The sequence below is a fragment of the Clarias gariepinus genome, chromosome 18 (genome assembly GCF_024256425.1).
Source record: "Clarias gariepinus isolate MV-2021 ecotype Netherlands chromosome 18, CGAR_prim_01v2, whole genome shotgun sequence".
NCBI lineage: Eukaryota > Metazoa > Chordata > Actinopteri > Siluriformes > Clariidae > Clarias > Clarias gariepinus.
Window position 1 is genome coordinate 14,881,591 of NC_071117.1, and position 16,471 is coordinate 14,898,061.

The 16,471-nt window shown below is 39.5% G+C and overlaps 1 protein-coding gene across 3 annotated transcripts in view; it reads left to right on the top strand.

Annotated features, from left to right (window-relative positions):
• Window positions 1-14,422, top strand: part of pkn1a (protein kinase N1a) — a 54,021-nt gene extending 39,599 nt beyond the window's left edge. For all 3 annotated transcript variants that reach the window (XM_053476956.1, XM_053476954.1, XM_053476955.1), the window contains exons 5-22: window positions 675-820; window positions 1,813-2,026; window positions 2,132-2,326; window positions 3,891-4,000; window positions 4,606-4,749; window positions 4,860-4,935; window positions 5,402-5,534; window positions 6,885-6,972; window positions 7,110-7,192; window positions 7,288-7,363; window positions 7,488-7,579; window positions 8,608-8,784; window positions 8,867-8,929; window positions 9,021-9,097; window positions 9,195-9,337; window positions 10,539-10,646; window positions 10,790-10,870; window positions 12,534-14,422. In XM_053476956.1, the coding sequence (XP_053332931.1) occupies window positions 675-820; window positions 1,813-2,026; window positions 2,132-2,326; window positions 3,891-4,000; window positions 4,606-4,749; window positions 4,860-4,935; window positions 5,402-5,534; window positions 6,885-6,972; window positions 7,110-7,192; window positions 7,288-7,363; window positions 7,488-7,579; window positions 8,608-8,784; window positions 8,867-8,929; window positions 9,021-9,097; window positions 9,195-9,337; window positions 10,539-10,646; window positions 10,790-10,870; window positions 12,534-12,737 (2,210 nt within the window). In that variant the 3' untranslated portion in view covers window positions 12,738-14,422. The remainder of the gene's footprint in view (window positions 1-674; window positions 821-1,812; window positions 2,027-2,131; window positions 2,327-3,890; window positions 4,001-4,605; window positions 4,750-4,859; window positions 4,936-5,401; window positions 5,535-6,884; window positions 6,973-7,109; window positions 7,193-7,287; window positions 7,364-7,487; window positions 7,580-8,607; window positions 8,785-8,866; window positions 8,930-9,020; window positions 9,098-9,194; window positions 9,338-10,538; window positions 10,647-10,789; window positions 10,871-12,533) is intronic.
• The last annotated feature ends 2,049 nt before the right edge of the window (window positions 14,423-16,471 follow it).

The window sequence follows — 16,471 nt, forward strand, 5'->3', positions numbered from 1 at the left end:
CACACAAACCCCTGGTTTTACCCCCCCTGTGAGAGAAATGTTCCAAACGCACACAATTCATACTGTAGCACCTGCACCACATTCTGTATTTGGGGTTAGATACCAAACACACACGCTCTCTGATTTTTAAGACTTCAATGAGGGAAACTTTTTCGGATAACAGGCATCCTTTTAGTTTGTTCTGTCAAACAACATTACACACACATACACACACACACAAGGTCTCCTAATTGCTCTTTTATTCCTTTTATACCACAGCAATTTGACATATATTTTTATTGTTTTCGTGTATTTGATTGTCGTTGCCACGGCAAAAATTTTTGTCCTTGAAGCGAATTTCTATCAGCTACTTCACCTTGGAGTCACTCCAGCTCCCAGACATTTCTCATCTTGTTATTTTCCCTTGACCTCGTTGGCTTTTCCTCCCGTTGTTGCCGCTCTGTGCTAACGTTTGGATTCAGCCTGCTGGAACGGTTTACCATCCCGTCCTCCTTCTCCGTTCACACATGAGCGTTTTTGCTGTTTTTCTCTCTGGAATTGTTACCAGGTATTGTCTCAGGAAACTCTCCTGTGAAAAAAAAAAGTGTGTATGAGAAATGGTTTGATCTTAAGGCACTACATGAGAGATATCCTTGGTGTTGGAAAGTGACCGAAAACGTTGAATGTTTTTACAGGAAAGCCCGACCCGTGTGGGATAGAGCTGAGGATCGAGGAGCTGAGGCATCACTATCGGGTGGAGCACGCTGTTGCAGAGGGAGCCAAAAATGTTCTGAGGCTGCTGGGAGCCAACAAAGTGCAAGATAAAAAAGCCATGTCAGAGGTACACCCGTATAGCTGAAAGTATGTTCGTGTATGTACATGGTGGTGTAGTGGTGAGCACTGTCGTCCTGCACCTCCAGGGTCTGGGTTCGATTCCCGTCTCTGTGTGCATGGAGTTTGCATGTTCTCCTCGTGCTTGGTAGTGTGTGTATATGTGTGTGTGCGCCCTGTGATGGATTGACATCCTGTCCAGGGTGTACCCCGCTTCGTGCCCTTATGTCTCCTGGGATAGGCTCCAAGCATCCCCCCCCCGCGACCCTGAATACAGAATAAAGCCGTATAGACGATGAGTGAGTGAGCAACCTCTGGTTGACTACTGAGCTACCGGAAGGTCCTCGGTTCAAACCCCAGCACTACCAAGTTGAGCAAGACCCTTAACGGTCACCTGCTCGCTCGGCTGTATAATGAGATAGCAATGTCTCAAGTCGCTCTGGATAAGGGTGTCTGTTAAATACTGTAAATGTAAATGAGGAACGTGGTGTTTCGTGGCATCTTTTCGAGTCTTGTTCCACTCAAGGTTTCATGTCATCCTAGTCACTGTTACCTTCAGCTTGCTCAAATCGATACAGCCGTATAAGAGTCAAGCTATACATTTTTTTATTTATATCCAGAATTCTTATTCCTATGCAGATGCTTCGTGCCCGGTGTCCATTGGTGAAATCACTAGATGAATAACTTAACAGTTCAATTAATTGCCTCAATGCGTTTCTTACTTGGATTCGTTTGCAATCAGCAAATTTATTTATGGATCTCTTTTTTTTTTTTTTTTTTTGTAAGGGTGTGCATATTTTTTCCCTGTCTCATTTTATAAGATGCTGACCTCACCCTTTCCTTATTTGTCTCTTATTTAATTTTTATTATAATTCACAATACGCAGTACTTTATAAATAAATCAAGCTTTAATGCAAATTATTTAAATAGTAATACTGTGTTAAATAATAAAAGTAATAAATAATGAAGTCCTCTCAAGCTGATATCTGTCTCTGTCTTTAGGCGCAGTGTCGTCTGAGCGAATCCTCACAGAGGCTGGATCTGCTGAAGGTCTCCTTAGACCAACGCTTGGCCGATCTGCCTGAAGATCATCCCAAAGCCTGTCTGATCAAGGAGGAGCTCGTCCTGGCCTCCTCACCTACCTTCAGTTCGCGTCACAGCACCCCCTACCTGCACAACCAGTACAGCACACTGTGCAAACCCTCTCCTCTCACCGGTATTTTAAGATGTTTAACTGTTATAATATTGTGTTGTATTATTGTCAAATTTCTTACAGTTAATCCATGGTGTGTGTGTGTGTGTGTGTGTGTGTGTGTGTTAGGCATGCTGCAGGTGAAGTTACTAGGCTGTGAGGATTTGTTGGATGTGGTTCCGGGCCGTAGCCGTGGCAGCCCAGTGGTGTTGCCGTGCCACAGCCCCGTGGAGGCTCGCTCCTTCATGCGCAGCGGGAAAGGCCTGTACAGCCGCAGTGGCAGCGTCAGTGGCAAGAACACGCTGAAAACAGATGAGCTCTCCTGTGAGTTTGTGTTTGCGTGTATGTGTGTGTGTGTAACAGTATCCGCATAATATCCTCATACTGTAGCGTCTGTTTACTAAATAAAAGTTGTATACTGTATTAGATTTCTGACATTGTAAAACATATCATGTTTCTTTTAATTTACCGGGGGAAAGATTTAAGGCTGAGTATTTACAACTGTATAATTCAAATATATACAGAATTCCATATTTACAATATTTCCTTCCAGGATCAGGCGTTAAAATTATACATGGGGTGTTCAAGTCAAACTGGGACTTGTGATGAAGTCTTTTAAGAATGAAGTGTAAAATCTATTGAGAGATCTATCTATCACAGGAGACTTCAATCACAAGTAGAAAGTGGTGATGAGACGCTTGAAACATTTAAAGGGTGCAGATGTTTTACAGAAGGCCATACATCCGTGATCAGGGCCGAGGTTGCTCGGAGCCCAATACAGTCTTTCTCTCGAAAAACTCAGGAAAAATGGCCTGGTTTGATCCCCAAAAGCATTTGTTTTTTGTGGGACTTTACACAACTTCATACTGCCCCAGTACAGCCCAAGACATTTCCACATGTTTGGGCCATTAAAGGAGTTCCTGAGAGGCCAGTGTTTCAGACGTAAAGTCCGATCATGGCTCCGGCATACTGAAAAAACATCCTACCTTGATTGTACGCAAGCACTAGTGAAGCGAAGTGTATTAGTGTAGCAGGGGTTATATAGAGAACAATAAGGCAGTTTTTACACACTGTATTATCAAAAGTGATGGTTTGACTTTAATGCTCCTCGTAGATACAGTATATCAAAAAAAATTCCAAGGAGTGTTTCAACAGATATAAATATCTAATAACTTTTTTTGTTATTGTTTCACACCAGCTTGTTACCATCGGTTACCAAGTCAACTGACCACAGACGTAATGTTTCTACATACCTGCACAGTATATCCTCACATATTGGAATATAATTTAGGATTGGCAAAAATTCTTATTTGTTTCCCCAAGTGTAGACGCTCAGCCGAGACCTGTCTGTGGTCTGACATTTGCATCTTTGGCTACGATGGTCTGTACAGCCACACACTCTGTAAAAATGCCTTAGATAAGATCTTGCTCGTTTGGTTAGGACACGGTGCGAAGTGATACAGTTTAAAACCTTATCTGTATAGCTGAACTGCATATACTGTATATCTTCAGCACACTCCAGCCCTATCAGTCTGTACTGGATGATAAGAGACACCATGAAGAGGCTTCAGCTTATCGAGAGTAGAGGAAAAAGCTGGAAGTGGTGTGAATTAGAACTTCAGTGTTGATTCATAATCATTTTTTGGTTTATTAGAAAGTAAGAGTTGGTATGATAGTGGACTTATATGGAGTGGTGATGTTTATAAAGATCATGTATTTCCAGAAAAGGTCCTCAGGCACGTCTTAGCCGATCGACAGCATTTGGACATCGGGTTTAGATTTTTTTTTTTTTAATAAACCATTTTACTTGGGTTGGACGTATTTAAAGTGAATGGAAAAGATTGCACTAATATCTCTTTTGTGCCTGTGTGTGTGTGTGTGTGTACAGCGGAGGTGAGTGCAGTGCTGAAGCTGGATAACACTGTGGTGGGTCAGACAGCGTGGAGGACCGTCGGAGAACAGACCTGGGACCAGACGTTCCCTATAGAGCTGGAAAGGGTGAGTATTAAAAAAAATAATAATAAAATTCCTTATGAAGACGTCACAGCTTGTTGCAACAGAGATGAAATACAGCAGGATTATGGACGATTATTAAACATATAGAGACAAAAATAAGCAACTTTCTACTGTATGGTGCAAATTCAGATGAAAACTCATAACTCCAATGATTACGTAATATTAAAGTCAATCTGTAGCTTTAAGTTTTCCACTGCAAGATGTAAATGTGTTCAGGATGACTTTGCGATTTCTCAGTAACATGACTAGCGTAGTTTTTAGCCTGAACAAAGAAAAAAAAGCGCGAGAGGCTGGCGAGTGTTTGTAGCCGTCATACTAAAAAATTATAACAGGAAATCGTTTTATGGATGTTTTCAAGTGTTACATGCGTGCCACTCTTTTAATTTACATAAACGATATTAGCAAAAGAAATTAAACACTTTTTTTTTGGAATGTGCTCTTATAGAAAATTAATCAACGCTTTTTTGCTTCACAACGAATCTCACCACCCAGTTGCTGATTATTTTCCTATACCAGCACACAGTCTGGAGAATGTTAACATGTTTTCTTTGTGCTCTGTTTGTGCGTGTGTGTGTGTGTGTGTGTAGTCTCGGGAAATGGAGATAGCGGTGTATTGGAGGGACTTTCGCTCTCTATGTGCACTGAAATTCCTGAAGCTTGAGGATTTCCTGGATAACCAGAAACACACAGTGAAGCTGGAGCTCGAACCACAAGGCTTGCTGCTAGCTGAGGTTCACACACACACACACACACACACACACACACACACACATGCGCTTACAAGCACACATAGCTTTACTTATACATTCCTTTAAAAAACTTGTGTTTGTTTGTCTTCCAGGTGACGTTCTTCAATCCAGTTATTGAAAGGGTTCCACGCCTTAAGAGACAGAAGAAAGTGTTCTCTAAGCAACAGGGTAAATCCACAACACCCGTCATCCCACAAAAAAACATCTTTCCTTTAACCCCCCAACGCAATGCAATGTCTCTCAATTAAGACATGCCTTTAGCTGCGTTTCGTTCTTCAGTAACGCACGTCACACAGACGCGCTGATATGAAAGACACAGTGTGACTATAAACATGTAGCTGCATATTTTCCACATCTGCACCTCATCTGCTTTGAGCTTTCAGGCCGACTGCTAATGGCTGATCAAACACCCCCGCCGGTTCACACTCCGTTAGGGTCATTTATGGATGTAGACTTTATATAACCATGTATAAAAATACACAGACTTAAAAAAAAAAGGGCATCAGGCAGTGAAAGGGGGGATTAAATGAGATTGGACGGATAAATAGAAGGAAATGAATGGATGAGCTCTCAGAAACATCTGCCGCTCCGTGGTGTGTTAAGTGTCTGCTATTTCCTTTGTGTTTGTCGACAGGTAAAGCTTTCCTGCGCGCGCGCCAGATGAACGTTGACATCGGCACGTGGGTGCGGCTCTTAAGAAATGCCATTCCGACCGTTAACAACACAGGAACCTACAGTCCCCATGCAGCTCACACAATACAGTCAGGGTAATGCAAGCACTACGGATACGTTCATGCAAAATGAAGCGCAGATGCATAATATATTAATACTATACAGCATATTTTACACACTGTGGTGATTATACTGTATATAACCTGAAAAACATTTTCATGCAAAAGGTTTCCATACAGAAATAAAGGAAGTGTTTTATGTGTCACATCACTGCACAGGTTTAATGCTAATCTGAAACGAGTTTTTATAGCAATTCAGTTCAAGTGAAAATGCTTTCGTTGAGAAATTTGATTTGTCTGATTTTTCGTAATTAATAGAAAATAATATTATTTTTTGAAACTTGTAATTATCTGTGAGTTTGTAAATCACAGCGGATTCGCACATCCATGGTCGAGGGTTTGATTCCTGCATAGCGTCTCATGTCCTCTTGGGTTTCCCCCAAGTAATCCGGTTTCCTCAGTCCAAAGACATGCAGAATTGGCGTTCCCAAATTGCCTGTAGTGTGTAAATAACTATTTATGCCCTGCAATGGATTGGCAGAGTCCAGAACGAGAATATTAGACATGTTTTTTTGTTACCAGCGCTATGCACCCACATCCAATAATTAGTTGCTGTGGTCAACATGAGAGGGCAAACAAACATGCCAGCCTCGCCAGCCTCGCCAGCTGTCGCCAGCCTCTGCTCTGCCAGGATTCAAGCCCACCGCATCAAGATAGATAAGGAGGCCACTTTTGGTTTTTCTAGTTCATGCACGGGCCGAGACTGATCTAATAGTTCAACTAATACTTTTCCTGTTTTTGTCAGACAGAAGACCTTTAACTCTAACATGCATCATTAAAACTGTCCTCTGGAGACTGTGAGCTGAAATCAAAGCTCAGTGCTGCTGAGAAAATGTGGCTAAAAATATAAATTCTCGATTAAATAGTTTTTGACTAACAATAAAAGATTAAGTCATGTGAACAACAAAAAAAACCCTCAAAAATCAATTGCATCAATGTTTTGCCTTAATATTTTGAGTCGTCTCATTATTTTACAGCAATATTCAGGAATGCAAATACCGTATTCCTCATTTTTCTACCAATTTTTTTTTTTTTGCTTGTTTGTTTTTTATAAAACTCCAAGTCTCTGCCATTCGAACTTTCACTTTCATTCCTTGTTTTTGCAAATGGGAAATGCCTTTCTGCAAAAACACTTCATTTAAGATGTTTCCCATTGTTATCCTTTTGTCATATTCATATCGCAAAACTTGTCTTAATCTAAGACACTGATATTTTTTTCATAGTCGTGTATAGGGTAGGCTGTTTATCTGTGGTAGTCTCACTTCCTGTATGTGTGTGTGTGTGTGTGTGTGTGTGTGTGGTTGGATGGACATGTGTATGATATAGGGAGATCTCTGTAGAGAAACTGAGCCTGGACTCGGATTCCCCCATGAAAGTAGAACTCAGGAGAGACATGACAGATGGACAGACTCCGGTAAGAAAAAACGGAGATGAACAACATTATGTCATGAGGATGTTTGTAATATCTATCCACTATTGTAAAAACTTCTAAGGATGATATTACAGTGTTTTTGTTTGTATGAGGACATTTGATGTTTCCTCATGTTTCAGGAGAGGCCACATGTGATTGAGCCATGCTCTCCTCAGGACTCTTCTACACCTCAACGACCCAACAGAACACACTCACTTAGCAGGTATACACACTCACACGCAGAAATATGTGCACATCATCGCTGTGTTCTGCTTTTTTTTTGTGTCACAATGTGAATGAGTGTGTGTGTGTCTGCAGTAAACAGAAGAAAACTCCATTGGGGCTTCAGGATTTCAGGTTGATCGCTGTCCTGGGCCGAGGCCATTTTGGCAAGGCGAGTGTTATCCCTTGTGTTGTCTCCATGCATGTAACCTGCATGTTCCTGTAACCTGCCCCCTTTTCTAAACCTGTACATATGCTTTTCCACAGTAAATGACTTCTGTAAATTACTTTTCCAGGTATTGCTGGCAGAATATAAGAAATCAGGCTTGATGTATGCTATCAAGGCACTTAAGAAAGGAGACATCGTGGCCAGAGATGAAGTGGAGAGGCAAGTCCGCATCTGAATGCATTTAGAGTGTTATGAAAGCTGTAACACACAACACGGGGATCGGTTGCTTCCAAGGACTGAAATGAATAAATCATAGGGAGAAGATGATCAGAAATGAGAAAGCCAGAGTGAAAAGGCAAAAACAGGAAATTGGGGAGTCCTGGAATATGTCTGTGCTGCGCTCCCTTTAACTGATAACCTGTAATGTCATTTAGTACATTCAGGTCGTCAGCTGACTTCATTTTTTTGCCGTATAACGTTGCTGAGTCTAGACCTGACCAACTGAAGCAACCCCAGATCATAACACTGCGTCCAGAGGCTTGTACATCGGACCCGGTGCATTATGGATGATGTGCATCGCTTCATGCGCTTCCCTTCTTACCCTGACACACACATCGATCTGGGATAGGGTCAATCTGACCTCATGACCCTTTTCCATTCCTTTAATCTTTATGTTCTCTAGCAAATTAAAGTCTTTTTTTTTTCTGGATTGGTGTATAAAAAAAAAAGAGTTTAGTCCCAATCCTGTGAGTTCTCATCTCATTGTGAGTGTGTGGAAATGCTCTTGCTTTCAACATTTAAATATAGCTATGGTTTTCATTGTTAATTTTTTTTTTTTTTTTACCATTTGAACCTTCTGAAATGGTGACTTTTTTGGGGGCTGCACAGGTGTTTAGAGTTCGTAAGTTCAAATCTGGGTCAATTATCTTGGTGGAGACACTCACTAGCCCTAGTTGTTAGTTGACTAGCTATTAGTGACCGTGGAAAGCTAGCGAGTGGGCGGGAATTTGCAAATAATAAAAACAAGGGGAAATCAATTAAATTTGAAATAGGGCTGAGCAAGAATATCCAAAGAATGGCAAAAGATGGTCGTGATGCCGACTTGGTTAATATTCAGCCAGCGATGACCTCTAGTGGTGTGGTGTGGAATTGTCCATTCAGAGTATCATAATTAAAATGCACTACATATTCTCAGTCCTTACTGTCCGTTACTGATCTTGTTACTTCTGTCTCGTTCACTTCATCAGCCTGATGTGTGAGAAGCGGATCTTTGAGATAGTGAACACCTCTCAGCACCCGTTCCTGGTGAACCTGTTCGCTTGCTTCCAGACACCGGAGCACGTGTGTTTTGTCATGGAGTATACAGCTGGTGGAGACCTCATGATGCACATCCATGCCGACGTATTCAACGAACCGCGGGCTGTGTACGGTGCCGATGCGTAACATTATTTCTGTGTGTGAGGGTAGGATTGAAGGTGCATCATGATAACTAGTGTCTGTTTGCAGGTTCTATGCTGCCTGTGTGGTGCTTGGCCTTCAGTTTCTACACGACAACAAGATTGTCTATCGGTACGAGACACGTCCCCTGTGTATGCTTTCTTTCTCTCTGTTTGTTAGAACCGTGAGGTGGCATATTGACTTTGACTCTTTTAATATCCAGGGACCTAAAATTGGACAATCTGCTGCTTGACACAGATGGATATGTGAAAATAGCTGACTTTGGACTGTGTAAAGAAGGTGGGATGTGTAAAAAACATATATAATAAAGTTACACCTATATGATATGAGATTATTTTCTCAGATTACTTTTGCCTTTTTGTGTTACTTTTTTAAGGTATGGGCTTCGGGGACAGGACGAGTACGTTCTGTGGGACTCCGGAGTTTCTGGCTCCAGAGGTTCTGACAGATACGTCCTACACACGGGCGGTGGACTGGTGGGGACTCGGAGTGCTGATCTATGAGATGCTTGTTGGAGAGGTGAGCTTGTTATACTTCCTTGTTACAGCTTTTTAAAAAACACTACAGAATAGCATTTTAGAAGGCATGGTGGTGTTTTGGTGAGCACTATCGCTTGCATCTCCAGGGTCTGGGCTTAATTCCCGCATCGGGGTCTGTGTGCAAGGAGTTGACATGTCCTCCCCGTGTTTAGTGGGTCTCCTCTGGGTACTCCCGTTTCCTCCCACAGTCCAAAGACATGCGGATTGAGTTAATTGGCGTATTTATGGGGCAAACACATCACATGAAAGACATGCAGCATTAAAGGGTTAAAGGAGTACTTGAGTGTCTTTCAGTCTAATCTTTATATATCACGTGTGTACTGTATGTGTGATAACCACAGACAACAGTTTTGACACGTCTCGCCGTGCTGAGACAAGAACAGAAAGCCTGTTTACTCAAAACTTACTTGTAATAGATATCTAAGGAAAGATGTTAAGTTCTGTAACAACTATTTTATTCAATATAAGTCAATTCTATAAACTTTATACTCAAAGAATGGAGCTTAGAATAAAAAAGACAAAAAGATACACAGGATCTAAATATAGTATACAGCAAATGTATTTAGAATTTAAAACACTAATTTTAATTAGTAACCCTAATTGTTATGTAAAAAGTCTTAATGATACCTTTAACGTTTAATTTACAGATAGGCTTGACTAAATAATTTTTGAAAAAGTATTAAGACTACATAAGCATGCAGTACATATGCCATACAGTATACTGTAGTATAGATCACAGTGGTATGGATTTTACTAATTAGTGAAGACAATAGAGATTCTGGAGTCATGTCCTGGTTCACCTCCGGAACTAAACCCTACAAAAAAACAGAAAAAAAAAAAAGATAAAATTGATTGTTATTATGGAAGTAATTCCTTTTAACGAAAGCCCTTACACTTTTATTATAAATGGGTTTTGAGGAAACAGATTATTGTTATGATTATTTTGTTCTTTTTTTGTGTTAATATTCTTATTTTGCTAATCACAGACATGCACTACTGGTGTGATCATGTAATTAAATTTTTTTTTTTTTTTTAACATGGAAACTTTTATCTTGCGTATGTTGTGTAAATGCCGGTTCCCAAAAAATATATACTATTCTTTACTAACTTTGTTCTGAGGAAATGAATGTTTACTTCCTTTTTTTTGTTTTTGTGTATGTTCTCTTTTCCTCTCTTTCTAGTCTCCATTTCCAGGAGATGACGAAGAGGAGGTGTTCGACAGCATAGTCAACGATGAAGTCCGTTACCCACGATTCCTGTCGTCAGAAGCGATAGGAATAATGAGAAGGGTGAGTTTGTAGTCTGATTATAAGATTTAAGCTGATTCATAAGTTAACTGCAGGCATGTACTGTAGATGGTAAAGAAATTTTATCTAGTGCCAAATTGCTACTGATACGTGATTCTGACTGTGTGTTATGTTTCAATCGACAGCTGCTGAGGAGGAATCCGGAGAGGAGGCTGGGCTCTGGAGAGAAGGATGCTGAAGAAGTTAAGAAGCAGCCTTTCTTTAGGGTGAGGGAAAAGAAACATCTCACTTTTTATACTTTTTTGGCTTTTCACCAACATTTATACTATTTTTAACATTATTTAGGTATTTAAAAAATAACTGACAGCTATATCATGACAGTCTATGGTTGAGAATGAAAAGAAACCACCTGATATGATATTATCGCGTTCTGATCAGGTGGTTCCTGTTCCTGTCCTGATTAAATCTATTTCGCGATTCTGTTAGTATCACGATTTTATAAATATCCTAGTGAACTTTTTAGATTTTTTTAGATTTTGTTACAGTTCTAAGTGAACTGAGAAACTCCCTCAGACGTAGGTATGCTATGTTGCCTGCCAGTGTGTGAATAGTTTAGAGTGTGCCACCTGTAGGATTATAGAGGAACAGCAACGTATCACCACCTCAAATGCAAACTTAAAAATAAAGAATATAAATAAAGAATAATAATTAAAAATAAATAATTTTTTGAGTCAGTGTAACAAGACATAATTTGCCACACAAATGATTCATAAGAATCATAAAAGATACATAATCTAATTATTTCCCCCACATCTAATATCGTCCCTGTATTTAGAAATTTTGGAAAAAAATCTTTCAGTTAATTTCATGTTGCTATAGATAGCAAATTGTCTATTCTACATATCGAATGGAAAGAAGAAAAGGCTGATTAGTTTCTGTTCGTTGCAAGTCAAACATGTTGGTTGTCTTAAAATGAAAAGGAAATTCAAGGAACTACATTCAATGGCTAGGGTTTGGGCACTGGGAGGAATTTGAACTCCTGCGTAATAATAATAATAATAATATAGTCTCTGTAATAAGGTGAAACATGGGTGACAATGTGTTTATTATACTTTTTACAGGAAACACATAGGACATATTATTGTTACGGTCCGTCTACTACAAATTTTCAAGATTAATACTACTTCGACTTAATAGCATTGACTCTAACGTGCTCTTTAATGCTGCCAGTTTTTAGCTTTTTGATAAACATTGACCAAAGTCCAAACATATGTCAGTATTTACTAGGAGAATGTTCTTCAGAATCAAGTTACTCGCCTGCTTAAGTCTGCTTTTATCTCTGCCGTGTCCTGTAGATCACACAAGTGACCTGTTAGAGTTTATACCTGAGATCATGGTGGATTAGTGGTTAGCACAGTTGCGTCGCATTTCCAGCGTTGGGGGTTTAAATCCTTTCTCCGCTCTGTGTGGGGTTTGCATGTTCTTTCTGTGTTTAGTAGGTTTCCTTCAGCATTTCAAAGACATTCATATGGGGTAGGTTAATTGGTGTTGATTGATACCCCATTTAGGGTATACGCTGCCTTAAGCGTTCCCTAAGTTCCCTGGAACTTTCCTCGCGTTTCCTCGCGACATTTTACAGGATAATCGTTATACATAACGAATGGATGTATAGGTCCGTCCAGGTTGCCAGATTGTGCCTTTACAATTAAACAATATCCAAACTTCCACCCTTTTTATTAAAGCTTATAAAATAGTACTTGATCCAGCATATCTGATTATTTTATGTTTTTATTTTTTTCCGCTTTTGCATAAATGCATACCAATAAAATTTTTATTTATGTCTGGGGTCTGCTGTTTAGAAATTCACTATTGAATCTTAACTAGATGTGCATACTGTAACTCAGCTCTTTCTCTATTTCCTCCTTGTAGAATATGGACTGGGAGGCACTCCTCCAGCGTAAACTTCCTCCCCCATTCGTTCCCACTATTGGAGACAGAGAAGATGTGAGTAACTTCGATGAAGAATTCACGACGGAGGCGCCCACCCTTACGCCGCCGCGAGAACCCCGCGTGCTCTCGCGCAAGGACCAGGAGAGCTTCCGTGACTTTGACTACGTCTCTGACCTCTGCTGAGCTCCTGTCACGGTCGCCGACAGGTCGTCGTCTAGGATTGTTTTTGTTTTTTTTCCCACTGTGATAATATGAAGAGGGACGGCCATAACCACTACACTGTGACTCAGCGAAGTCGAAAGGCCATTCTTCAGGACGGCTCGAGTGTTAAGAAGGAGTTTTACACTGTGATGGAGAATAAAAGTGGCAAAAGACAAGAAATGTGACAGGACTCTTTCTTCATCTGCCAGGTGTTTCTGTACCGAGCGCCGTATGAGTGAGATCGAATCCAAACCAAGTACCGGACCTGAGCAAAGTCACAGAACACGACAGCGACTCTCTCGGACAGTCCCAGGACATGAACACATAACTTTCCAGTAACAGTCCTAACCACTGAGCTACCACTGCCCATTTGAAACCAGTTTAAATGTAGTCGTTCTTTATCTTCTCTCGATCTCTGACTTTCACCTCAATGTCATTTAGTAACAGATGATCTTCTTGCTTTCTTTCTTGCCTGATGCTTTTAAACTCACTGAAACTCTTCTGCATTTTCAGACACCACGGGAGAGCCTTAACTTTATACACTGTCCCTTTAGAATCTTCTAAAAATCTTCTTAAAATCGTCTAGATGTCTTCTAAGCATGATAATTGAATAGAATGAAACTAAGAAGGGTCTTGTAAATGGTTGGAGGGATGTAATGAAGCATCCTGACATTCCCAGTGATATAAAATAGTGCTACATACAGTATATGACTCAACAGGAGCTAAAATGAGCATAAAAGCTTATAGTGGTTACAAAAACGGATAAAGTGTCGAATACTCCAGATACAGAACATCGTGCACATGTTTATTATACCACCAGCTATGAATAAATATCTGAAAATGGACAGATTTAAGACCAAAAACAGTTTAAAAAAATGGCAAAATATGATCCTGTGCTTAAGGTAACACGCATTTGAAGCTCAAACTTAGACCAGGGTTTTATTAAAGTTCTCAATACTGTAGATGGATGTTTTAGCTATAAGTGTACACCATAATACAAGATGATTTGTCTCATACAAACTTTAATTACAATCTGAGATACCGCTACTTTTAATTTGCAAATAATAATGATGATGATGATGATGAAAAAAAAGATTTTAAGTATCTGAGTTACAGTACGTGCGAAGTTAGTTAGTCCAGTACCTCCAAAAAAATTCAACTTGGATCCACATTCACCGTGAGATCTTACCTTACCTTTTTTTTCTCTTCCCTTAATGAAGGACGCATTTTTTTTTTCTTTTAGCTTTTGTGCTTTTTCTTGGTTTTAGGTGGAAATATGTAGCAAATTCTTTTTAAAAATTTTTAATAATCCTGATCATGTATTGTTCAATTTAAAGCCGTTTTATATTTCCCCTCTTTGGAATCACTGGCTTGTGTAATGTAAAGGTTTTTTTTTTTTTCTATGCAAAATGAAGTTACTTTTGCATACCACACAGATATAAATACACTGTGATAATCTTGTAGCACAATTTCTTAGTAGACCTTTTGCCTGCAGACTACATTAATGTCTGTGTATCAGCCATCGCAACATCCGGAAAAGAAAATCAGACTAAACTCTGTATCTGTTTCCAGTGATCTGGAGGTCAGTATGGATGGTGTCTATCCCGTGTACACTCATTACACAAAGTTTAAGATGATCTCTATTTATAAAAATGTGTTGTACAAAACTTTTGTGTTTGTCTATACATACATACACGCATACATAAAGAGTCAGACTTTCCTGTATTTTTATTATAGTCTTCAATAGTTCTCCAGGCTATTAAGCCACAAAGTAATATATAAATCATTCAAGTATAAAAAAATCCATCTAACATAAGGCATGAACCAGTGAGAAACAGGTGCAGATGATGACAGATGATCAGGCTGGTGATTAGTTATACTGGTGATGCTGAATGCTGAGTGGTTGGAACAGACGAGAGGGGAAATGAGGTTGCTGCTAAGGTTGTTACATAAACTTTTATTTAATTTGAAGAAATAAGTGGTGACTCAAGACTTTTGCTTTGTATTGTATAAATATTTAGAGACACAAACCTCTATAAATTTATTTTATTTACTCACCCACCTTCAGTAACTGCTTCTCAGAAACACTTCTTCTTGGCCTGAGGTCAGAATACATACTGGATGGGATGCCAGGCCTTCACCATTCAGACACTTTTCACCAGTTCTTGTGTCATCAGTTCTCGTTTGCATCATGCTTCCAGAAGGTGGAAGAAAACTAGTTAGAATTGTAGTTATTTAATGCCACTCCTTAAGTAGTCTTAAGCAGCAATGCTCTACTTTCTAAGAATCCAAGATTTAAGGACCTCACTGGTATTATGGTAATCGCATTATAAACACTCTTGTAATTGGAAAAGCATCTTATAATGTCAGTTGAGATACAATCTTGTCAACAGTTTAAATTAAAACAAGTTTGTGATTTGAGACACACCCGACTATATACAGTATGTTGGTATTTCTTCACACAGTTACGTCTCGTCATGTTAATTTCTATAAAAAGAAAAAGACCGCAGGATATTGCATCAGCTGTCATACCTATGCATAGGTGTATGCATAGGTATACACCTATGGTTATGTTTTTTAAAATGGTTTTATTGGGTTGTATTTTAATGTGAATTTTTCATTGTGGTAAATAACAGTCCTTATATATGGTGTAATGTTATGATAAACACATTTATCCTGCAACTCGAATCCCAGAAATACATTACTAGGAAATGTGTTTATCCCTTAAAAGAAAGCAGGGATGCTTGTAAAATGCATAAGTAATACTAGGGTAAGGTGTATTGGATAAGATTTTACATAATAAGGTGCATTGGATAAGATTTTACATAATCCAATCATGTTAATTATGTTGTAAAGGTGGAGATGAAAAATATTTAAATGATTCCCTTCTTCTATCCATGAACACAGCCCAGTGGTTCAACTAAAATAAGTATAACTTTTTTCTTCTTCTTAGTAACAAACTCTTAGTAACAAGTGGTGCTGATGTTTCTGGTGGAGGTGTCTGATTTGAGAATGCTAAAGAAACCCCCCAGGATTCTGAACAATGCATCTCATCCAATGTATACCTCACTGATGTCCTACCCGATGCACATTCAGCCATAGATTGGGACCATCGAGAAGCACCACAGAAGGTCCTTCCTTTCTGTGGCTATGAAACTTTATATTTTCTTTCCTTCTGTATGGAGGAGAGCTAAAATTATGGTCACTGACTGGAAACAATAGATGCACTAGGATGGGGAAATGCACAAACATGCTTTCCAAACCCTGAGGAGAAAATGTTTTGTTTATTTATTTATTTTTTTAAATCCAACTAATTTTTTCCTGAGATCACAATGTAAACAGTTGTTTTTTTTTAAATTGTGTCTTACTTATTTTTAAACTTATTCGTTTTATTGGTCAGAAATTGAACAATCGCCAATTGAAGTGTTTAGCACTGACGCTTTGCACCTCCAGGGTCTGGGTTCGATTCCCACCTCGGAATCTGTGTGCATGGAGTTTAAATGCTCTACCCATGCGTGGTGGGACATGAAGACAAATTGTTCATAGTATGTGAATGCGTGTATGAATGTTGACCGGAGGTACGACCACGGTCGTAAAAATAGGAATAAATACAATGGTCACCGTAGGACTCCACGGTCCCTACAGAAGGCTGGACTACAGAAGTTCCCAGATGGGTGGCGGATTGGTGGCTTAGTGGTTCCCGTCTGTGTGCATGA